At 33.5% G+C, this 26,068-nt stretch overlaps 2 protein-coding genes and 1 long non-coding RNA gene across 11 annotated transcripts in view; 2 read left to right on the top strand and 1 right to left on the bottom strand.

Annotated features, from left to right (window-relative positions):
* LOC106880364 (protocadherin beta-15) overlaps window positions 1-432 on the top strand; it is a 69,613-nt gene extending 69,181 nt beyond the window's left edge. The window contains exon 3 of the mRNA XM_089362733.1: window positions 361-432. Within this exon, the coding sequence (XP_089218859.1) occupies window positions 361-377 (17 nt within the window). The 3' untranslated portion in view covers window positions 378-432. The remainder of the gene's footprint in view (window positions 1-360) is intronic.
* LOC128249443 (uncharacterized) overlaps window positions 1-26,068 on the bottom strand; it is a 255,980-nt gene that overhangs the window by 149,987 nt on the left and 79,925 nt on the right. The window contains exon 3 of one of the 2 annotated variants that reach the window (XR_016244314.1): window positions 6,244-6,289. The exons of the other annotated variant lie outside the window; for it this stretch is intronic. This is a non-coding gene — a long non-coding RNA (uncharacterized LOC128249443). The remainder of the gene's footprint in view (window positions 1-6,243; window positions 6,290-26,068) is intronic. 2 annotated transcript variants of the gene reach the window in all.
* The window catches only part of LOC106882960 (protocadherin beta-16), a 163,171-nt gene continuing 159,432 nt past the window's right edge, over window positions 22,330-26,068 (top strand). For 3 of the 8 annotated variants that reach the window (XR_016244310.1, XR_016244311.1, XM_089362727.1), the window contains exon 1: window positions 22,330-23,403. The gene's annotated coding sequence lies outside the window, so the exon portion shown is untranslated. The remainder of the gene's footprint in view (window positions 23,404-26,068) is intronic. The other 5 variants (XM_014933809.3, XM_014933808.3, XM_014933810.3 and 2 more) reach the window with 4 other exon arrangements.

The raw sequence follows: 26,068 nt of genomic DNA, 5'->3' as shown, positions 1-26,068 counted from the left end.
GTGCTCCAGGGGGACATGAACGCATCACCTCCAATTTACAAGACTGGGTGTATGCATACATAAATATATATATTTATACAAATACACACACACACACACACACACACACACACATATATATATATATATATATATAAGAGAATATATATTGAATATGCTGTCATTGACTTTCTTACATGCTAGGCCACTGGTAGTAAAATTTTGTATAATTTTTGCTACCCTTTATATATACTCAAGTATATATATATATATATATATATATATATATATATATATATAGTACAAACACACACATATATAAATTATGTGTGTGTGCGGGTGTATGTATATGCTCACGTATAATTTCGTTTCTTTTTACAGCAAGATGCCCTTCTTAATAATCAATCAACCATGCTGTGGGCGTGGCACTAACTTTCAACTCCACAGACCCAGGTAAGTACAATAAAGCATCTTGTCTAGAAGCGTAACTTATTGACAATAAAACAGTGAGGTTAATGGCGTTGCACTTAATGCAGGCAGCACAATAGCTTTGATAGATCAAGACTATACTTGTATGGAGTAGAGATAAACACTGAACAATGCTTAATTCAGTCAAACAAAAGGAGGGGCAGTTACTCAGACACTTACACTCATACATGTGTGCATATATAATCACATGTACACATATATATATATATATACTGACATCACCACTATTTTATCATAAACAACACTACTAGCAATTGTCAGCAACTATCATCACCACTCTTATACCCCCACCTGCATCGCCATCATGATCAACACCACCACTGTCACCATCACTGCTCTTGTCACCACCATCACAATCAACTCCACCACCACCACCACCATCTCCATTAATTTCACTATCACAATCATTTTCGTCGCCACCACCACCGCCATCATCAATGCCACCATCATCATCATCAATATCACCACCGTCATTGCTACCACCATCATCATTATCAATGCCACCACCGTCATCATCAATGTCACCACCGTCATTGCTTCCACCATCATCATCATCAATGCCACCACCATCATCATCAATGTCACCATCGTCATCATCAATACCACCACTGTCATCATCAATGCCACCACAATCATCACTAGTGTCACCACCATCATAATCACTGCCACCACCGTCATCATCATCAGTGCCACCACCTTCACACCTCGTCTAACCACCACTATCACCACCATCACCACTGCTAACATCCCTACTGTAATTGCAATACCATTTGTATCCCTCCCTTACCATGACTATAACCCTTTGTCATCGTCATTGTCCTCATACCCTTGTCATGATTACTATCACTATGGCCATTAAAATCAACATTATCAACTCACCCAACATTATTATTGTGATCAATGTTTCATCATCACTGACATCATCAATAATAGTATCAATACGATCTTCACACTGTCAGCAATACCATCATCACCATCATCATAAACGTTGCTATCATAGCACTACCATCACCACCATCATCACTGACACCAACATCACCACCAGATCATCATCATCACCACTATGATATTCCCCATGATCATCGCTATCACCACCACTACCATCACCAAGATCATCATCAGCATCATCATCGTCATCATCATCGTCATCACCACTGCCATCGCCACCACCATCATCATCATCATTGTCGCCGTCATCGTCATCATCTTCGTAGTCGTCATCGTCATTATCACCATCACCATCACCAGCACCAACACCATCATCATTCACATTCCATCACCACCATCACCGTCACCACCATCATCGTCAGCATCACCACTGTCACCATTTTCGCCACCATCATTACAATCACCACTACCACCACCATCAATAGCATTGCCATCACATTCTCACCACCATCACTGTCACTGACACCATCATCACCGACATCACCATCGCCACCTTTATTAACATTGCCATCACACCATCATATGTTCTCTACCATCGCCACTACTACCACCACCACCACCATTGCCACCACCTTTCTCACCGCTGCCATCACCTCCATCATCACCCTCACTGTCTTCATTAACATTAATATTGCCGGCACATTTCGCTGCCATCGTCATCATCATTAACATTGGCAACACAAACATCTCCATCATCACTTTCTGTCATCACTTCTAACATAACTATTACTTTTCACAGCACCAATTCCTTCAACTCTGTGATCATGGCTACCTACTACCGTCATCGTCATCATCACCATCACCATCATCATCATCATCATCATCATTACTATCACCATTTCAACTATTATTGGCTTGGCTCGTTCTACCAGCATCACTTTTAACTCAACATCAACGTTAAATACAAACTCTTCTTCAGTAAAATAAATCAATTGATTTAGAGAAAATCCACCCCCTACTTTAAACGAAGGTACACAGAATGTAATTAACTCATCACAGATGAGTATGTCGAAAACTTTAGCATCACTATGAAAACTTGATAAATATCTCTAGAATTCTATTATCTATCTACAGGGGGAAGTACTTCAGTAAAGTGCATTTCTAAAATATTGATTACTTTTCAATATTAATATATAACAGATCAGATCATTTAGCCCGTAGCGGAGATAATGAAATATTCGACGCTATAAAACCAATGTTGACATATTCACTTGATCCCCAGTAAAAGGTTTTCTGCTATTAATTTACTTCATTGTATCTGGTTTTGATGTTCATCTTGCTGTTGATGGTTACTTTATCAGATAGTTCATTAAAAAGGGAGAAAAAACCATAAATATTTGCTTGAGACAGGTCGGGTCGGTCTTAAAGGACAGAGTTACTATTGCTTGTATCAGATTTTGCATTCAGTTTCTGAAGTATGACACACATCACCTCAAACAAAATTTTAATTCCGAAGGAGAGAAAGAGGACCCCTTTGTTGTATGCCGAGTAGCTGATTTGTAAAAGTCTTAACTGATCAGTAGTTGGCAGTTTGCATTCCAGACATCATTCTTGTTGTTGTTGTCGTGGTTATTTAGCCTCAGGTCATTTCTGATTGATCAGTAGTATGAACAAAGGTCTTCTAGCCATAGCTATCCAATCTGTACACACATCTAGGACTACGTAGTCCAATATATCCGTACTTATTTAAAATGGTAGGGTGCGATTTAAGGGAGATTTAGCTGCTATTTGTAACAAGTTCAGTGGTCAGTTAAATGCTCCTTTTGTATTTTCTTGCATGGTTCTATGATTAGGAAGAAAATGTTTATATTTACTCACGCATCGCAAGAACAATTATTATTATTATTACTATTATTATTATTATTATTACTATTATTATTATTATTATTATATAAAGGCATCAAGCTGGCAGAATCGTTAGCATGCCGGGTGAAATGCTTAGTGGTATTTTGTCAGTCATTACTTTCTAAGTTCAAATTTTACTGAGGTTGACTTTGCCTTTCATCCTCTTGAGGTCGATAAATTAAGTACCAGTTGTGCACTGAGGTCAATCTAATCGACTGGCTCCCTACCCAAAAATTTCAGGCCTTGTGCCTATAGTAGAAAGGATTATTACTATTATTATTTTTTTTTTTTTGCTTTATTATTATTATTATTATTACTTGTACTTATTTTACAACATCTCAATGCATTGATATAAACACTGAAACTAAAATGGAAATTTATCTGGAGAGAATGAGTGTCTTTAATATATTTTCAGATCCGTCTACATTGAAGAAGTGATGTAAAGTGGATGAGGTTATTGAAAAGTAGAAATGCTGACTTGATTGACAACATGGCAGAGCAATAAGTGTAAACTGAATAATATTCGAGTGTTTAATTAATGGGTTGCCTGAAACCATTTTAATAGAATTGTTCTGCTCAAGCAACAATAACAATATGTGTATAATCATGAGCCGAAGAGAGAGCCTCTATAAAATCATTCAAGAGAAATAATAATCGAAAATACTTCAAATCACACCCTACTGTCTTTAACCTTCTTGCATTTAAACCAGCCATACCCAACCCAAATACATTACCTGTTTTACGATCAAACTAACCAGATCCAGCTCCTTACACCCACCCTACATTGTCATTCGGAAAAATAACAATCCTATCATTGAAATCTTGAAGCTATGAAATAATGCATAGTTGATTCAAGACAATTTACTCTTTTACTCTTTTACTTGTTTCAGTCATTTGACTGCGGCCATGCTGGAGCACCGCCTTTAGTATAGCAAATCGACCCCGGGACTTATTCTTTGTAAGCCTAGTACTTATTCTATCGGTCTCTTTTGCCAAACCGCTAAGTTACTGGGACGTAAACACACCGGCATCGGTTATCAAGCAATGTTGGGGGAACAAACACAGACACACAAACATACACACACACACACACACATATATATATACATATATATGATGGGCTTCTTTCAGTTTCCATCTACCAAATCCACTCACAAGGCTTTGGTCGGCCCAAGGCTATAGTAGAAGACACTTGCCCAAGGTGCCACGGAGTGAGACTGAACCCAGAACCATGTGGTTGGTAAGCAAGTTACTTACCACACAGCCACTCCTACGCCTATACATCACATTTGACACAATAATTTGAATGTTAAAATGTTGAATAAGGGAACACATTGGAAAACGTAGTCCAAGATACACAAAGCTAGAAAAAGAAGGGATAGTCATAGATGGAATGCCTTTTACCATCAATCAACTCAAACAGAGCTGATGAAGTGTATGGCCATGTTTGTTTTATTTTTAACTGCCATAAATTTGTGTAAAGTATGATCCTGTGATAGGTGTGTAATAGAGGCATATAAACAGGCTCTAATGTTATGCACACACAGTAACACTTAACAATAAAGGATTTCTGCCTTGCTCGCTACTGACAACACTAGAGAAAACTTAATCACCATTTTAGAATTAATCTAGAAGCTACTAACAAAAGCTTGATATATGAGGAAGTCAAAGATCTTTGGAAGTGAACATGACCGAATTTAATGTATTAAGAGTGTGAAATTTCAATTCCAAATAATGTATATAAGACAGAAGCTATTACATTGGAAGAGCATGAAATAGAAACAAACAATGTGCAAAGGTATCTCATTATGTGTTATGTGTAAAAGCACCCCATAATATGCAATGTATAATGGTTGCCCATTAGAGTGAAGCTATATTTCAAATGTTCAACAAACATTTGGACCACAGAGAAACTTTAGGAAGAAGATCTTGGATTATTCAGATGATAGGTGCTGGCATGGTTGTGTGATTAAGAAGCTCGTTTTGTAATGACATGGTTTCAGGTTCAGTCTCACTGTCAAATGCTTTAATCGTCTTCTGCTATAACCCTCGGTCAACCAATGTCATGTGAGTGAATTTGGTTCAGGAAAACTGTGTCAAAGCCTGTTGTATATTTATATGTGTGTGTGTGTGTAAGATACCAAAAAAAGGTTGAAAATACATTAAATTTTTATCCCTTCATACACACACATATACATATAAATCTTATATATAAATGGCAATTTTTGTCTATCTGTTAACATTTCACTGCCTAGGTGAGTGAAACAATATTCACCAAACTTTGCATACATATTACACTAACATTCAGTTCAATAAAAATCTATAACGTGTCCCTTAGGGAAATTGGGCAAATTATATGATAAAACGAGAAGGGTGCAAAAAGTATTAGTCTGAGGGAAATGTAGTAGCAGAGTGAGTGTGATTGATATCAGGGAAGAAGAGTACATCATTCTGTAAGCAACAAATAGGGAGTGGCAATCGGATAGTAACGTTAATACAGCTGTCATATGCACATGATGCTGTATACATACCTTTGTAAATACATAGATACATGCATAGACACACACATACACACTGACACACAACTAACTTTTAAAATGCCAATGAAGGGAGAGAAAGGTGGGTGTGAGGAATACGTAGTTTTAAGGAGAGAGGGGTAGGTGGCTTTTCTACACACATACATATATACACATATATACATATATATGTCTACTATACACCATTTTCAACTCGTTACTGCCTGCATGTACATTTTTAAATGTGTGTGTGTGTGTGAAACGTCCTATAGCTGTCTGTTTCTCTACTTTTGTAGGGTCATCCCTGGTGCTGTTCTATACTGTGAAATTTTAAAATTACGTCAACATTTTCAAATTTGGTATATTGAAATAATTTTCCATGTTAAATCCGATTTTGTTATTTATTTGTTCCAGAAAAATTTGCAGAAAAATGTTACTGAGATTTAAAAGTTTAATCAATTTTTACCTTATCAGAAAACAGTATTTGGAAGCTGCCATTTTCTTCATGATAGCTGAAAATGAAAGCAAAATCAATCTGAGGAGGAATTTTTATTAAACAAAAAGCAAAGCATTATTATGATGGTCAAAATTGTAACAACTGAAGTTTTAATAACTCTTAATGAATAAAGTCATGTGAAACTGTCAAACAGACATGTAAATAATTTAAAAAGGAAAAAAATCCTAAACAGAGCTTTTTGCGAAAAATTGCACAAATATGTCCTGATCAAGAGGCCTATCTGTTGGAGAAGGCATGTTCTGACATGGAATAAACAAAACTTTATATAAGACATTCTATTGTAAAAAAAATTGTGTGGCAACGACAGGCTATTCAGCTAGTACATACATATATATATATATGTATGTATATATGTATATATATATATATATATATATATATATATATATATATATATATATATATATATATACACACACACATATACATAGCTAGATAGATAGATAGATATTATTTATTTCAATTAAACTTGATTAATTTTTGTAACATAAGAAGTAAATACTTTCATTCTTTGTAAATAAATATATGAAAATAAAAATATAGAAATATGTTTATACATAGCAAATGTTTTCATATTATTGCTTATTGAAAATATATTGATGTATGTATTTCCAAGGTAAGTTTGGCATACATGACATGAGTAAAAGGGAAGATGGCAAAGAAGTCTTTTGTGTGGAATAAGTTTTGGTGTCTATATTTTTGTAAGTGTGTTGTAGTAGAGGTTTCGTATTAAACGAAAAAATCATATTAAACTGACCGGTTTGTGCTGTTATTCAGCTCATCAAAATTTTGAGCATATGTATATGTATATGTCTTTTTGTTTATGTTTATCCCCATCCCTCTGCTTGATATCTATTATTGATTTGTTTATGTCCCCATAACTTAACGGTCAAGAAAAGACGCCAATAGAATAAATACCAAATTTAAAAAAATAAAGTATATGATGTGATACATTTTTACGATAGCAGTTTTGACTATGGACACATTTGAGTCATTTGAAGCATTAACTAATAAATACAAGTAATTGAATATGCTCATTAGAAAACTTAAAGCATATACATTTTTCATCATCATCATCATCATCTTCGTCATTTAACAACTATTTTTGAACATCAACATAATTTTAATGTTCTCCATACTTGCATGGGTTTGGATAAAGTATATTTGTGACAGATCTTCTATAGACAGATGCTCTTCCTGTCACTGACCTTTAATTGTTCCCAAGCAAGGTGGCATTTCCTTCTCATAGTAAAACATGATTTCACTGAGTACTTGAAATAAATGGCACTGCTTGTATGACACTGACTCTCATTTTCAACTGTCGAGTCTTGTCAAGACAAAGGGACAAACATACACACACATACATATAGCATATGTTATGTTCTTCCTGTCCCATTCTTAAGCTAATCATTTTCCCTTTGCTAACTTCTAAAAATATTTCTAGCCTGACTTTTATTACACTGTAATGGTTCTTATGTTTGTATTAAACTGGTTGCTCCTTGTATACAGGGCATGTATATTTTATTCGTTCATATCAGCTTTAGAATCAAAATGGTTTCTTCACCATTTTTCACCTATTTCACTCAGATAGATCCTCCTAGCCATTCGATGTTTAAAATATCATTCATCATCATCATCATCATCATCATCATCACCACCATCATCTTCACCGTCGTTGTTGTCATCATCATCATCATTTAAAATCCACCTTCCATGCTGACATGGGTTGGTCATTATATTTTTATAACTGAATATGATAAGGAACTGTATAAAAAAAATATCATCAAAATATTTTGCGTATTACAGAAGTATCTGAAATTTATTGCAGATAAGTTTTAACAACAAAATCTTATATGGACCTCACTCAATTCTAGTTGAGAACTGCTGCTTTAGATGGTGACTTCATGATGCAGTTAAGAGTTATTTAATTTTCCTATCCTAGCTCAATTCACCAAACCATCAATCTATTGTTTTGATGCTGCAGCTTATGACTGCGATGACTTGAGTACTTATGTCTATTATCTTATTTCTGATAATGAGTTTGGTTTTAATAGATGTCTATCTCTTCTATAGTACATTTTTGCTAATTTTTATTTTCCCTTTCTGTGTTTTATATCAGTTTTATCAACAGCTAAATACTTGTATAGGTAGTTCTTTCTAATATCATGATATCAGTGTCTTAATCAAATTTAATGTTCACAGTTTTAAAACATTGTTTCTTCTGAGAGTAAATTCAGCTCATTTGTCTATGTCTACACCATTTTTGACACCACAAAGGAATTCATGTACAGCTTTTTAGTAGCTTCTTGAATTATCTTTATTATTGTTACTATTACTATAGTGTGCCTGTAGCAGAAAGATTAATATCATTGTTATGTTTGTTGCTGTTACTATTGTTACTTTTGTTGTTGTTGTTATTATTGTTATTATTATAGTTATTATTATTGTTATTAAGCTAGAACTTGCTAATTTAATTAGCAGGAATGTTATCTTGAGGTTTGGTGACAACAACTTTCCTCAAATCTCAAGAACATTAAGATTCTTGCAGAATATAGGTTTGTACTTTTCTGCAGGTCAACAATGCAAGTCTCAAATCCACTATCTTTCACTCCCTTTGGTAGCATTTTGGTATCGATTACCACATGAATAATTGCTGTCCACAGGCTCTTCAGCTCTCTGATTAGAACCTGGTATTTCTCAATTTTAAAAATTTCTTCGGTTTCTTCTTTGTTATCAAAGAAAGTTACAAAGTCTATGATCTTATACTTTATTCTGGTCTCTATTATCATATCTGGTTTTCTTTCTTCAATAGTATGGGGAAGGCCCCTAAGATTATATAATTCTCATTCTCTGTCACAGTCTCTGGTTCATGTTCATGCCACTTTCCTGTTATTTCAAGGGCACACACTCTGCTAACATTCTAATGTACTCGTTTATCTACATTGTCATGTCTACACTTATACTCTTTACATGCTAACTCACTGCACTCACTCAAGAAATGATTGATACTTTCATTTTACTGCAGATTCTACAGTTTCTGTCTGAGATTTTATCAGATTTATCCCAATAGCTTGTTCATGAATGGCTATACTTAGTGCTTCAATCTCTTGTTTTAGGTTTCTAGCCATCAGTTATAGCTAGCTTTTTTTTACAATTAAACCTTGAGAGAGGCATTATGCCGGTAATAAACACACGCACTGGTTCAGTCCTTTATTAATTTATATAGTTTTTTGTTAAATTATTTCATTGCACTCTTGCAATCTCTTCATTCAGTAACTTGTCTCTCCACTTCCATTTATTTTGAATTTTGAATTTTTTTTTTTTTTACATCTTTGGCTTATTGCTTGAATTGGTCATGTATGACTACTACTACTACTACTGCTACTGCTGCTGCCACTACTACTACTACTACTACTACTACTACTACTACTACTACTACTACTACTACCACCACCAGCATCATAGTGATCATCATTATTGTTATTGTTAGGGTGGTAGAGTAGTTGAATCATTAATGCATTAGAAATATGTATTTTGGCATTTATTTCCTCTCTTTATAATCTGAGTTCAACTCTGTCTTTCATCTCTTGAGCATTGATGAAATAAAGTATACTGGAATCGATGGAATCGATTCCAGTAATGCCTTCCCTCAAAATTGCTGGCCTCATGTCTAAATGGCAAATAAATAATTGCTAGTCTTGCACCTTAATCAGAATTCACTATTATTGTTATTAGGCTTCAGTACAACACTTTTAATTGCATTCTTTTACTTGCAAGCACAGTTCTATGTGCCTTGGGTACATATAGTGTTTAGTTTGGTTCAATTTTAGTTCTGTAATTTTTACTATAATGAAAGTTTTTTACAGGGTATGTGTTCAGTTCTTATTAATTCTCTTTTCTATATGCTATGTTTCCTTAAAATCCCAAGGTCCTGCATTTGCATTCAAGTCCTTTAATTATTTCAGGACACTGTTTTTGTCTTCAGTTTCTATATTCCAGTTACTTCTTTTTCCAGATCTTTATATATTAAAATTTCTCCATTTTATTTTAAAATACCTTGTCATCTTTGGGAACTGATATATTAAGAGAGAATTCTCTTTCTGCTGATCTTTGACAACAATATCTTGGTGATTGGCCTTGATTTCCCTGTTTGTGTGGAGATTGACATATTTCCAAGTATGCCCACTTTGTCATTCTCTAAGATTCTTGTATATGCTAACGCCTCCTCTTTTCTGTTAGTATTTCATGCATCTGGTATAACTTTCATTGTATTTAAACCCCATTTCTGTCACTGCTGTTACTGTATTATTTCTTGGTTAAGAGTTAGCTCCAGAGACAATGAAGATAATTGTTTCTTCTACATCACCATATATTCTGTACCTACTCAACATGTATGTTGCTTCATTATATCCTTCTGGTTATTCCTGGCAGCAACACTTTCATTCAGTGCTGTAATGAAGAACCCTTCAGTCTTAGCCGTGAATTCTGTGTTATTCAGCTGACACTACAATTTTTCTTCATCTATTTCCCTCTTGGTACAGAAGCTTTAGTAATGTTCCATGCTTTTGCTTTGGCAGGGCATTCAGAAATCCTTTTTTTTTTTTTAGCTTACTTTTTAACTTTATCGCAATTTCTGTTATCATTTCTCTTTGATCCTCATAAATGTCTGTCATTTAAGTCTTTGTTTCATATTTACTGGCTTCCTTCATGACAAAAATACAGTTTGTATTTTTTTCTTGTCTTGTTCATGTTTTATTATTATTTACTAGCAACTATTTATAAGTTACTACTTTTGTAACTAATGACTGTATTATTAGTTTTCCATTTTCCTTCAGTAGAAATTTTAGTTGTCTTAAAATGAATATTTTATGATAATCATCTCATTACACATACTTTATCTCTCAGTATTCCCGATAAATATAATCTTGCAATGCTACATTCTGGGCAGTGTATTCTAAACGAAGTTGCAGAAAATGAGCATATATAAGATAACAATAAATTATATATCAAAGTTCTCTTTTATTTTCTACATACCACTGCAAGCATAAAGCTGTACCTACATAAATGGTATAAGACAAAGTCAAGAAACAGAATGCCATCATGCTCAAAAATTTATAATTAAATGGTTGAACGGTTTGTAATTAATACAGGGAATATAAAACAATTTAAATTACATCCTAAAGAAATCAGACCTCACTCGGTGACAGCTTCTCACATCCCTGTGAGTAAGTTGTCATTATTTGTACTCCATAAGGCAGTGAGCTGGCAAAATCATTAGCACACTGGGAGAAATATTTAACAGCATTTCATCTGTCCTTATGTCCTGAGTTCAAATTTCGCCGAGGTCGACTTTGTTTTTATCCTTTCAGGAGCATTGATTAAATAAGTACCAGTTATGCACTGGAGTCGATGTAATTGACTTGCTCCTCCCCCAAATTTCAGGCTTTGTGCCTATAGTAGGGATAATTTGTATTCCTTGTATTCACAATGGTGGTTTGGTAGAACCAGTTGAACATCAGACACAATGCCATTTCGTATTTCTTTCAGATTTTTACATTTTGGTTTTGAATCATATCAAGATCAACTTTGCGTTTATCCTTCTAGGCCAATGGTTTTTAACCAGGATTCATATGGCCCCTGGGGGTCCACACAAGCAAAATGGTAAATTTGGGACATGCAGTAGTTATATCAAGGGTCAATGAAAAATTTTTGCTTTAGATGTATTTATTGCAAGAAACAGCTAGGTTTCTTTCTCTAATGTTTTATTTACATAGCTCAACCTACTCAAGTGAACGTGCAACAAACAAAATGAGAATTTTGAAAGAAATATCTATAAAACTAATTTCTAAACACCAAGAGGCTATGGATGTCTATCAGAGTAAAATAGTAAACAAAGAGTTCCATTGATAAAATATGGTTGAGAACCACTGTTCCACACAGTTGTCGGGCTTCCAAGCTTATAGAAACTAAAACATAAGGTGGCGACCTGGCAGAAACGTTAGCATGCCGGGCAAAATGCTTAAAAATTTATCGGGGTCGATAAATTAAGTACCACTTACGCACTGGGGTCGATGTAATCGACTTAATCCCTTTGTCTGTCCTTGTTTGTCCCCTCTATGTTTAGCCCCTTGTGGGCAATAAAGAAACAAGAAACTAAAACAGCAAGCCCAAAAGTACTTCTCTCTTAGAAGTATCATTCAGAACAAACTGCTTCACTTTGCCCTCACTAATTAGCTATGATATTATTTCTTGGCTCAACAAAATAAGACACCAGTCAAGAACTTGATATAATCAACTAACCATTTCCTACTCAAAATTGTGGGCCTTCGGCCATAATTAGGAATCATTATGTAAATTCATTTGTTTTGTGTAAAATTGTTTAGTTATCGTAAAATAATGTATTATGCTTAACTCAGCACCACAAACATGACTACTGTCTCCAATAACAACTAACGCTCCAAAATAGTCAATACAGGGACCTATATGCGATCACTGTGCTAGCAAGAAATAGTAGCCAAATTTTTCTCAAATGCACATTTTATCATCTTTAAAAAGGAAGGATACATTGAATAGAGGAATTCTTGACCAGAAATGACTTGCAAGTTAAACAATGACAATTGCCGCAACACCAACAACAGCAAAACCACAACTGTCCACCACCACCACCACCACCAATACCACTAAGAACAATAACAATAACAATAACATCAACAACTGCAAAAATAGCAGTAACAATCAATAACTAATGAGATGCAGACTCAACATGGGTAACTACCATACTAGAAATAACAGCCAAGTCTTTCGCATATCAAACCCTAGCTTAATGAACATGCAACAATATAATGGATATTGTAATGCAGGGTACCCTTGAAAAAAACTGCCCTTGATCGTATAGAGCGCTTGATCAGGGTTGTCCAGAAAATAAACAACACTGTTGCTACTATTGTTATTACCACCATAACTAAAACATCTACCACTACTATTGGTAAGAACTATAATAATCACCAACATAACAACCATCTTCTTTATCATCCCCGCCACCACCATCACCATCAACAACAACACTAATGACAACAGCATCACCAACAATACAACGTTCTTCTTGCCAGCATCTTCCTCGTCATTGCTTTTGTCCATTATCGTTACTTCCACAGCTGATGCCATCGTTATCACCACAACCACCACCACCACCATCAGCATCAGCATTGAAGTCACCATTATCATTATTTTTGTGACCATCATCATCACTGGCATCATCACCATTGTCATCTCTCCTATCATCATCATCATCATCATTACCATTAACATGATCGTCATTTCCATCATCATTGCCAACTCCACCATCATCACCGTCATGGTCGTTGTCATCATCATCATGGTCGTAATCATCGTCATCATCAGCTGCAGCAACATCATTGTCATTGATGCTGTGATCATGGTTCCCATCATCATCCTCCTCATCATCATCATTACCATTATCACAGTCATCATTTCCATCATCATCGCCGTCATCATCGTTGTCATCATCATCATCATCATCATCATCATCACCACCATCACGATTGCTATCATCATCATGCTAATCATCATTATCATCGCCATCAGCAACCTTTCAATGCCTTTCTTGATATCTTTATGACCATGTTTATTTTTTTACTGTTGGCATTGGATTGAAATCCCTTCTCCCCCACCATCCACTTATGCAGTTGTAAACCCCCCCCCCCCACCACCACCTTTCTTCCTCCTATCTGACCAACATGTTTCAGCCTTAGTCATTGTCTATTAACATGAGTAGACAGATGGCTGCGAACAAATATACAAGCGTTACGTTAATTATGTCTACCATATGCATACCTTCACGATTATCTATGTGTGTGCATAGATGTATGGAGCGTTTGTGTGGTTAAAATATTGAAATAAAGGGAGTTAAGTACACACACTTAATGTGTGCATATTTGTGTTTACACATAGATACACACACACATGCATATATATTATCCATGTATGTTTAGTTAATAATTGATTTTTATCTACGCATGTGTTCCAGTATATAAGCACACACACACACATATATATATATATATATATACACACACACACATATATATATAGATATATATATATATATATACCCAAAGAGTATATATATATATATTGAAGATATATACATATCTATCTATCTATATATATATTTATATATATGCACACACATACATACATACATATATATTCATATACCCTCCCATATATATATATATATATATATATATATATATACACACACACACACACACACACACACACACATATATATACACACACTCTGCCATAGAGTATGAGAGAGAAGCATGTGAAAGACATGTTATCGAATATGAAGATGGTGACTTGAAGAAGGAAAATGGTGATATAAAGACAAAAACAGAAAGAGTTGAAACGTACATACATATATATGTGTGTGTGTATGGTTATATATATATATATATATATATATATATATGTGTGTGTGTGTGTGTGTGTGTGTATACATTTATTTTATATGTATATTTATATCTATATACATATATACATCTAAATATATATGCATATATGCACGGATACTTGCATAGAGATATAACTACACGCATAAATAAACAAATAGATAGATTGATAGATCTTGCTGTGTAAAATGTAGTAATGGTAATTGTGGTAGGTGGTGGTGGTGGTGGTGTTGACAGCGGTGGTGCGGTGTTCGAAACAGCAGCAACGGTGATGGTTATGATGGTGATGGTGGTGATGGTGGTGAGTGAAGAAACTTGATTAGAAGGAAGGCAATGATTGTTTTTATGAGTCAATGTAATGTTGTCTTAAATTTTAATTTTCTTTTCTGCTTAATGATTAGGAAAAGTTAATGGAATGTAAAAGCTTTGCTTATACAGTCGTAGATTTTCGGGGATATCACGTTCATCTAGAGATATAAAATTGCAGAAAATTTGGCAGAGCAAATCTAACTCATGTTTTCTACTTGTTTATATTTTAATTGGCTTTTGGAAAAGCTAATTTAGATTGTTTCTGATTGTGTTTCAATTGATATTCTAGAGATGGTTACACATTCACATATGTTTCTATGTATTCAGCTAACAATGGCTAGCTGCTGCTCTAAGATTGCTTATAGATAGAATGGCAAAATGCACATGTGTAAGCATGTACATACATGCATATATATGTGTATGTATGTGTGTGTATCTGTGTGTGAATGTATATACATATATGTATATATATATATACATTCATACATATGTCTGTTATATAGTTTACATTGCTATGTATAAATATATGCAAGTTTATTTGGGCATGTGTGTGGGTTTGTTTGTTAATATAATTTATATAGCCTTGTTTTATATATTCTTATCCATTTTTAATTTCATATTATCATTATATATAAACGCAAGTAATATAAATATGTAATTACATCTATCTATCTATCTATCTATCTATCTATCTATCTGCGTTTGTATGTATGCATGTGTGTTTATATTTATATGTCTTATACTATGGTTTGTATGTGTATTTGTATGTATAATATATGGTAAACAAATATCATAGGTTCTCTAAAATAAAAACACAGCGTCCCGTAGGTCGTGCAGTTTTACATATGTAATTTATGAATGTAATCCTGAAATGTCTATGGGGCACATGATATTACCACATAGTTAAATTTTATTTATCCTCCAGCAATGTCAGTCAGGTCTTCATCAATATAGTCTTTTTATGATATGTATATCTTCAATATAGTATTTCTAATAGCAGTGTGTTTACGGAGTACATTTTGCAGCCATGTGGCTCCAAGTTCAATCCCAAGTGCATGCTGATATATTGGTTAAATATCACTGTTCTACTTTATCATCAGGTTTATCAATGTTTCATGAGTGAAATTTGGTAGGGAGAAATTGCATAGAAATCTTATGAATACGTGTGTGTGAGTATGTGTGCCTCTCTGTGTGTGTGTGTGTGTGTGTGTGTGTGTGTGTCTGTATTTATATTTACTGGTGTAAACATAAACTAGTCTCAAGCTTTAGAGCAGGGAAGGAAGACTTGTTTTAAAAGTTACAATAATATTTCACAGCAACCACTACACCAAATGATATGAAACATAATGCAAAACAAAGAATACCTTATTTACAATGGATGGACACTTTGCAAACATTGTTCATTTTGTAATTAAATGTGAATGTTTTTAACCTATTTTTGAATTACGAAACCTGTAAATGTGCAATGAGAGAGTTTCAAATGTTACAACAATTTTGCAAGTTTTGCCTCCCCACCCTGTCCATTAATCCACATCAAAACAATAATTTAGCAATCCATGAAAATAAGTTCCAAACTGAAATAAATACTAGATTCAGTATGATCTACAACAGATCTTTTGTGCAGTGCTCCAGCATGGCCATAATCAAATGAGTGAAATGAGTAAAAGAATAAAAGAATGCTAATCTTGCTTCAGTTATTCCAATGTATGTCTGTTTTTAATGGCACACACTCACTTCCTCCCTCTTATGGACTTTCAGAGTAACGCTGTACAGTAGAGATAAAATTCTGGAGGCTTTGTCTTGCCTTTGACAGTATTTTCGGTTGTTGCTTATAGCATCTTTGCTTCTCACATTATTAAGGCTCTTGATAGAAGCATGAATAACAATCATAGTGTTTGCTTAACCATACCTAAGCATGAGAGTGTGTGCGTGCATAATTAATATATTTGCAATATATATTTAGTATTTCAGTTTCTGTATTCTCCATATAGGCATCTAACCATACATAACAATTTTCACAAAATAATTCTATTTAATACATTATTCTGTTATCCCTTAAAAACATTTCAGATTATACTTTTTCTGAGGAGGTGATATAATACTGAAACATATCTAGTATTGTCACCATGTTTACCGATGATCAAATTACTCACCACTTTAAGTCTTCGGATTTTAAGCAATTCAAATTTTGGAGTTATCTTCCTTGCTTTCTTTGATAAAAACTATCATTAATGCTAATTACTTTTCCTCATGTCAAAAATTTAATTTCAATTAGTTAAAAGTTATTTTCAATTCACTACACTTTCTATGTTAGCAGACACTTAACTACCTGTTCTTAATGGAGTACTGTCAGTTTGGTCATTTTTATGGGTTTTTTGTTTCCATACTGGCATGGGTTAGATAAGTGAACCCCAAGACTATCAGAACAGCCGTGAATGACGACTTGGGCCTCACACACACGCACACACGTATATATATATATATATATATATATATATATATATATATATAGACACATATACACACACACATATATATATATATATATATAGACACATATATACACACATATATATATATATCATCATCATCAACATTTAATGCCCGTCTTCTATGCTGGCCAGGTAGAAGACTACACCAGACGTCTGTGAAGGGTTATGCAAGGGTAAAAAGGTTGAGAAACACTGGGTGGTGTGTTGTGTTCTTGAGCAAAATGCTTCATCTCACATTGCTCTGTGATCACTTCGACACCTGAAGTGTGGTACACCATCCACCTGTTCAAGCCATGTTGATTTGATGGATGGAGTGAATAAATATACAACATATACATTTGATCTCAATAAACAAATCCTTTGTACAGATTGTTTGGCAAAAACTGAATGCCCACACATCATATATATATATATATATATATATATATATATATATATATATATATATATATATGAGACTCCCTTCGGTCATGACTGACCATGGGATTGCATCTAGAAAGTTCCTCTCTGAGGCACGAGTCCAGGCAAGGTTGTTTATGGAAGACCAGCAGTCGCCCATGCATACTGGCCTCCCCTCTCCTTGCCACCAGTGTTATCCAAGGGAAAGGCAAAGGTCGATACAGCTTGGAACCAGTGACATCACAACTCATTTCTACAGCTGAGTGAACTGGGCCAGCATGTAATAAAGTGTCTTGCTCAAGAGCACAACACGCAGCCTGGTCTGGGATTCGAGCTCACACCCTCACGATCGTAAGCTCAACGATCTAACCACTGAGCCATGTGCCTTTGAATATATATAAATATATAATGGGCTTCTTTCACTTTCCATCCACCAAATCTACTCATGAGACTTTGGAGGATTTGGGACCATAGTGGGAGACACTGGTGCAAAGTAATGCATAGTGGGACTGAACCCAAGACCACATGACCAGGAAGCAAACTTTTAAACCACACAGCCACACCTGCATCTATTACAACGACCCTAAATATGTGCTCTCAGCTGGACGCCATTATCAGAATACTCTATTGTTGATATGGTTCTCTACCCTCAATCAGACCTTTACCATTTTCCACATCTTCCAAATATCTACTTATTCTGTATTGTTTCAATATAATTTTCTGATAACTTTCCTTCATCACTATATATTATATCTCTGACATATTTTAGCATCATTTGTAGATATCTACATTCAACTCACACATACCTGTATCTTTATAAAGAATTGCTACATATATCATTCTTCTTGTTTCCATATTCCTAATTATAGTGTGTGTGTGTGTGTATGATATATGTATATTACATGTTTTTGTTGTGTGTATATGTGTATATGTGTTTTGTTGTGTGTTGTTTGTTTGTGTGTGCGTGTGTGTGTGTGTGTGTGTATGGTAAGAAGCTAAATGTTTCAAATCAGATGCTCTTCTAAATACCAACCCTTTTAGCAGCCTCCAACAGAGTGCAAGGATATGGAATGCCTATTCAAAGACAGGAACTCACAATGGATGCAGCTTATATTAAATCCTAGTCATCACCCTCAAGGCTCAGAACATTTTTTGCCGCATGTGTTTTTAGAAACTTCATTACCAGACAGCCGCAAATTTGAATGTGGGTAAAATTATACCCCTGGACTAGGGATTTCTCCACCTCAAGTATGTGCTATCACTCCATCTACTGGAAATAGCAGCTTAAACTCCCTTGAAACCATATCACACTATCTTAGAAATATAATATTTTGAATAATGTAGTCAGAATAGGCTTTTCCTTAAAAACAAATCATATATGGGAATGGTTGTAGCTCATAGGTATTTGTCCACTATTTTGACCTGAGGCTGATGAACAACAATAACAACAACAGCAACAACAATTTATACTGGCTTTATTTTGAAGAAGATATTATTGGCATTCTATATTTATTCTTCATTCTGTGTCTAAGAAGAAATGACTTTTCCCTCAGCACAAATTCCGCTGCCACATCATGTATGTCTCCATCAAGGAAAAGGCATGTTTGATATGATCATCTTTTTTCCATTATTTGGTTTCTTTTTTTTCTTTTATGCTTTTTATGTACTTTCCTTTTCCGTAAACCTTTTAGCAATAATCTCATAAAGCTGGTTTAGGTTAGTTCGTACTGCCAGCCAATATTATCTCTGAATCATAGGCCAGCTGTCCAACACTTAATCCACTCAAACATTTTTATGTCATCCAGTAACTTTGAACCTAGGTAGATATAACTTGAAAGTAAATGTGATGGATATCATAGCATATGAATCTTTCTACTTAAAATACTTTTTAATCCATAAAAGAGTCTAAAATTTCAGCATTTTTAACATCTTAAAAATCCCTCTATGAATTATATGTGTAAGATAACCATATAAATGATATAGCTGGAAATGTTGAAAAAATATTATGAGACAAAATAGATACTTATTTTTTAAAAAATCTATATGAGGTAGGAGTAACAAAGATATGTATATGGATGTTTACAAGTTGATGGTGGGGCTTAAATTATATGTGTAGATGCTAATGGTTAGCTGTGTACATAAATCTGCTATGTTAATTTTATGGCTATTTCAGACGTTTGTTTCTGAATATAAATCATACAGAAAGAAAAAAAATAAATCACTGAAATTAGCCTGTGAGCTATCTCTAATATAGGAATATGGTTGTTGGATGTATGTACTTAAACTGTGTACATAAATGATTTTTTTCCCCCTCTGTTATATTTTAGCAGTAAACTTTGATTATGAGTGTAGATGTTACTGGTTGGAGATGAACTCAGGCTATTTGCATAAATGTACATGCCAGCAGAGTAGTTATATTGTATGTGTAAATACATTTGTTGGCAATATGTTTTTGAAGAAAATATATTTTTATAGGAGATCTGCTAAAATTTGTCTTCATATTAATAATACACGAAGCTTAGGAAACTCTTAGGCTAAGAAATAACACTGAAAATTTCATTTTTTTTTTTCCACTCTTCATATTTTTGACAATATATTTCTCTATTCCTTTTTTTTTTTTTTTTTTTTTTTGAAAGCCAACAACTGATACAATAAATAATATCCAAGGGTTTAATGAAATTTAGCAAAAATTGAGAGAAACTGTCTTTTGTATGAGTCAATCCTCAATTGATCATAAATAAACGAAGAACAAAATGTTCAATTTGGCTTCAGCCATTCTTCTCTTTTGACATCTTCTTGCAAAATAAAATACCGACCTTTTTTCTTTTTGCTATTCCTTAGATATAAATGAGGGAAAGGGAAAAAAAAAATGTTGAATAAATTTCTTACAGTTTTCCATCATTTCTTTGTCCTTAGTGGCAGCCAAGATAAAACTCAATGAGAAAACTGTTTGGAATATCCAAACCTCAATAAAATAAAATATTAAAAATAAAAAAATGGAAGGAAGGAAAAATGAATAAATAAATAAATAGATTAAAAAAGAAAAGCAAAAGAATAAAAGAAAAAGTAAAATGTAAGAAAAGAAAGACAAGAATTTCACTGAATTCCCAAAACAAAAATGAAGACATTTCGGATTATTGATGAATTAACAATAGATTGCTTATGAATATTTTTCTGCTTGGAGTAGTTTCAACCGACAAAATTATTTGAGCAGAAGATATAAAAAATGTATTATGCAAAAGAAGATAAACAAAACAGCAACCAAATATAAAATAAATAAAAAAAACAGAGGAAGGAAGGAAAAGAAATAATACTACTAATAATAATAAAAATAAAATAGGAAATAAAAATAAAAAATAATGGAGACTCCCTCCACCCAACACACACATACATACACACACACACAAAATAACAAAGATGAATAAATAAAAGCACTATTTCCAGGGGAAAAATCAATGATTTTTCATACATCAATAGGCTTCTTTAGAAAAATAGATTTGAAAGCCGTTTCTATTGTTTAATCATAGATTGAGGCCAAGCAAGCATGGCTGAAAGGCTAAAACATTAACTTGGATTGTACATCTTTATACTTCAGTCAACTTATAAGTAGTCGTGCTGTCAGTGAAGAGAGTTCTCAGCTGAGAAGGCTAGGACCAAGCAAAAGCGTTGAATGGATTTTTGACAGAATAAACAAGATTTTCTTCCCAAATAGAAAATTGAATTTTGTGCAAGAGTCTATATGAAATGTTATTTTTAGAGAAAATGGAAGGTAGTCTTCTTGGAGATTGGAAGGGTGGTTGGTAGTAGGGGGTTGTGTGGGGAATAAGAGACAAACAATGTTTTTATTGAATGTAAGTGTGTGACAATCTAGCTTCAAACACACGCACACACACACACATACATACAGAAATGCTTACCTACATACATAAGCTTGCATGCATATGCATATATATGTGTGTGTGTTTGTGTACATATATACAGAGAGAGATACACACACATATATATAGGTAGATATATAGATATATATATACACATATATATGTTTATATATATAATACATGTATATACATATATATATATGTGTATATTTATCTATCAATCTATATATATATATATATATATATATATATATATATATATATACATACTCAAACACACTTACTTATGAAATGCACACATGCATATGTACATATTTATAGCCAGTGTATATATATATATATATATGTATATACCTATATGTATGTAAATATGTATGTGTGTGTATGCATCCACACACACACGCACACACACACACACACACACACACACACACACACATATATAAGCAAGGGAAAAGGTTGCCAGTGACTTTAAAGTTTTACTGTGGGGCAGCTTCATATGACTGTACATAAAAAACACATAAATATACATATCTGTGTGTTGTGCGTATAATGTGTGTAAAATTTGTGTGTGTGTGTGTGTGTGTGTGCTTCATCTATCAATAATGTGACTAGCTCAGTTTTTATTCAATAAACTTGTTTGAGTTTTATGATAGAAGTGGTAGGGTGGTGTGGAGAAGAAGAGGGGAATTCTCAGTCCAATCCATTCCACATAAACCTTATTAACCAATAAAGAAGAACAAAACTATTAGAAACAGTCACGCACGCGCACACACACATGCACACATGAACAAGCACATACACATACATGCTCACACATAGACATATACACATACAGGCATATGTGTATATGTCTATGATACACGCATGGAAATAAAGACATACTGACACATGGAAAAGCCAACATACATACATACTTACAGCACATACTGCTATACATGCTCACACACAAACACACATACACAGTGACGCACACACACACGCACACATGCATGTGCATGATGCTACACTTATTTGCACACCAGCTTAGTCTTATATGCAATGCATGCCTTAAGATTAATATGCTTGCTGTTATGTGTATGTTGGAGAACACCAGAAGCATGCACACACACACACAAACACACTAACACATGTACACTCACACACACACTCACATAGGCACATGCTCACATACATACACACACTCATAGGTACGTACACACACTCACAGGCACACACGCACACACACACAACATATGCACCACATATAACACACAGACACATATAACACACAGAGACACATATACCACACATATACCACACACACACACACACACACACACACGTACACACACACACACACGTACACACACACACTCTTTGACACACCAAGAGAGCTGCAGGCACACACAAACTATCTACATATATGAGAAACCTAACTAGAGATGTGCACGGCAGCAGCGGCAGCAGCAGCAGCCGCAGTGGCTGTCACATACCGGCAGCAGTCAAAGTAGAACTCTGCATCAGGATGTACGTCTCCAGTTGAGATGAATTTACACGGATAATATGCCACAGGTAAGTTATATTATATTACTGAGGGATTTTCTTTTTGAAATATGAATATTTAAAAATTTTTTTTTTTTTTTTCATTTCTTAAATTATACGTGTTTGTATATTATTTAGTAATCAAGACATACTACGAAGAATGTTGTTTTTATATAGGGAAATATTCTAAGATCTATTTAGAAATTTTGGTTAATATTCTCTTATGAATTCTGTTTCTCAAAACAGGAAAATCAAAACAAAAGACTTACACAGAAAGTCAGGAATTAAATCTTTTTCTCTCTCTTCTGTTTCTTTCTCACTTTCTTTTTTAATGTTTTCTCTTTCATTCTTACTTCCTCTTCCTCTTTTTCTTTATTTCTTTCTTTTTGTTTACTTTCGTTTTCAGAATGATTTTTTTCTTGTACCTTGTTTTCTCTTTCTTCTTTTTCACACTTTTGCTTCTCTCTCTCTCTCTCTCTCTCTCTCTCTCTCTCTCTCTCTCTCTCTTTTTTTTCTCTTTCTTTATTTATTTGTTTCTCTTCTCTTCCTCGTCTCTTTTTCTACTCACAAATCTTTCCTTTTCAGTTTCTCACTTTCTAAGTCTTTATTTCTTTTGTCTTGATAACTTTTTAATCTGTTATTCTTTTGTCATCATTCTTCCTTTCATTACTTGACACTTTCTTAACATTTTTATTCACTTTCTCTCTTCACCATTTAAAAACTTATTCCTTCTTCCATTTGTATACTTTTATACCAAAACAGTTACTTTGTTGATTTTACAAGTTTTGAAAATATATGAAACAAATGCTCACAATAACTTTTTACAAGAAATGGATTTCATTTCTACAATCATCTAAAATATTCTGATTAAGTAATAATAATCAATTAAATAAATGAAATGATTTGGTAAACTTGATGTTTTAAGCATACAAATGTTAAGGTATGTATGGAAAATTGAGAGCTGTTCTAGCTGGTTATGATTAGAACTTTAGCAAACATTTGTTAACTCTTTTCATACCATATGAAAACCATCTTTTTTAAGTGTTTATATTTTACTTTAAACTTTTCATCTTTATTCTGTTTTACATTGTGTTCCAAACACCCGTTTGATAATGATAAAGCTTAATATAATATTATATAAGGGTGCTACGTTAAAGTTAGTTTAAAAATAACAATGGAACATTTACTGATGGCTAACTCAATACATGTAGTAAAGTCAAATCGAATTTAAAGTAAAATTTCTGTAGACAGGAACATAAAGTTTTACCTTATGGTTTAAACAGATATGTGAACCTTGAGGTCCAAGTCAACTCAAATTGTACAATAATCGAAAACTTCTACAAAATCTCACCAACTATTTGATTATTTCAAAAATCAATTGAAAAAAACATAGACTTTATTATTTCCTATGAAATGATAGCAAATGAATTAAACTTACAAAAAGTTATTATATTCCTGAACACGAGAAAAAAAACAAATATACAAGGATAACCACAAATCTCTGTTTCTTAAAACTTAATATTGATTTGCTTGTTAGATACAAAGCTAGTTTTATTTCAAGGTATAATCTATTTAATTAATTTCATTATTACTTTTGGTGATACATATTGACTGTTAAAGAATGCTATATAATATAAGAAAGAAAAAGAGAGTTATTCTCATACTTCTAGTTTAGAGAAGACTTTAACGGTGCTTTGTCGTTTTCCTTATAAGCAAGATCAACAAATGATTATTTTAATGTAGACAGGTAGAAGTATTTACAACATTTATTATTTCATCAAAAAGTTGTCAAACTATGTTGCATGTTCCTGTCCCTTAAATTTGGCATATAACAAGGAAGAGATTTCATGGAAGGGATTTAAAAAGTGAGGAAAAGTAAACAAAACACTTTTGAAAAACACGGAGATTTAAAAAGAATTACTCCCTCCCTCTCCTACTCTATGCAAACACATTATTTTTAGTTTCCATAAGTTGTGATTTATGCAAAAATTTACAATTCTCGGGAATTGTTTACTATATACAGTTATTTTTTGTTTATCATTATTATTATTATATTTTCTGAGATCAAATTCTTCTGGGGTTCACCTTGCCTTTCATTCTTTCAGGGTCAATAAATTAAGTACTAGCAAAGTACTGGAATCAGTGTAATTTAACTTGTCCATGCTACTCAAAATTACTGGCCTTGTGCCAAAATAAAAAAGAACCATCATCATTGTCATTGTTGTCATTGTCATTGTTGTCATTGTCATCACCGTCATCATTGCTACTATTATTATTATTATTATTATTATTATTATTATTATTATTTTTATTATCATCATCGTCATCATCATCACCATTATTATTATTATTATTATTATTATTATTATTATTATTATTATTATTATTGATATCATTATCATTTTATTTTCTATCGATCTAAATTCAAATAACAAGGTTTATTACATATTGAGATTTCTTATCATTTTTTTATCCATTACTTGAATAAATATACAAATACATTCCTCCTATATCCTGTTTGATTAGTTTGTTTGAGAAAACTGAGAGGATTTCGGTAACAGTTTGAAGTCCTGCCCATCACCAACTCTATCACTCTACCCTTCAGCCACTCTATCACACTACCACACCATCTCCACACCCCTTCGCTTTTACGTGTATAATGTGATGTTCCTAGTAATTATCTTTCACATGTATC

Source organism: Octopus bimaculoides, chromosome 14 (assembly GCF_046866305.1).
Source record: "Octopus bimaculoides isolate indiv1 chromosome 14, ASM4686630v1, whole genome shotgun sequence".
NCBI lineage: Eukaryota > Metazoa > Mollusca > Cephalopoda > Octopoda > Octopodidae > Octopus > Octopus bimaculoides.
Note: the sequence above shows the minus strand (reverse complement) of the source record. Positions and strands in the feature narration are given on the sequence as shown.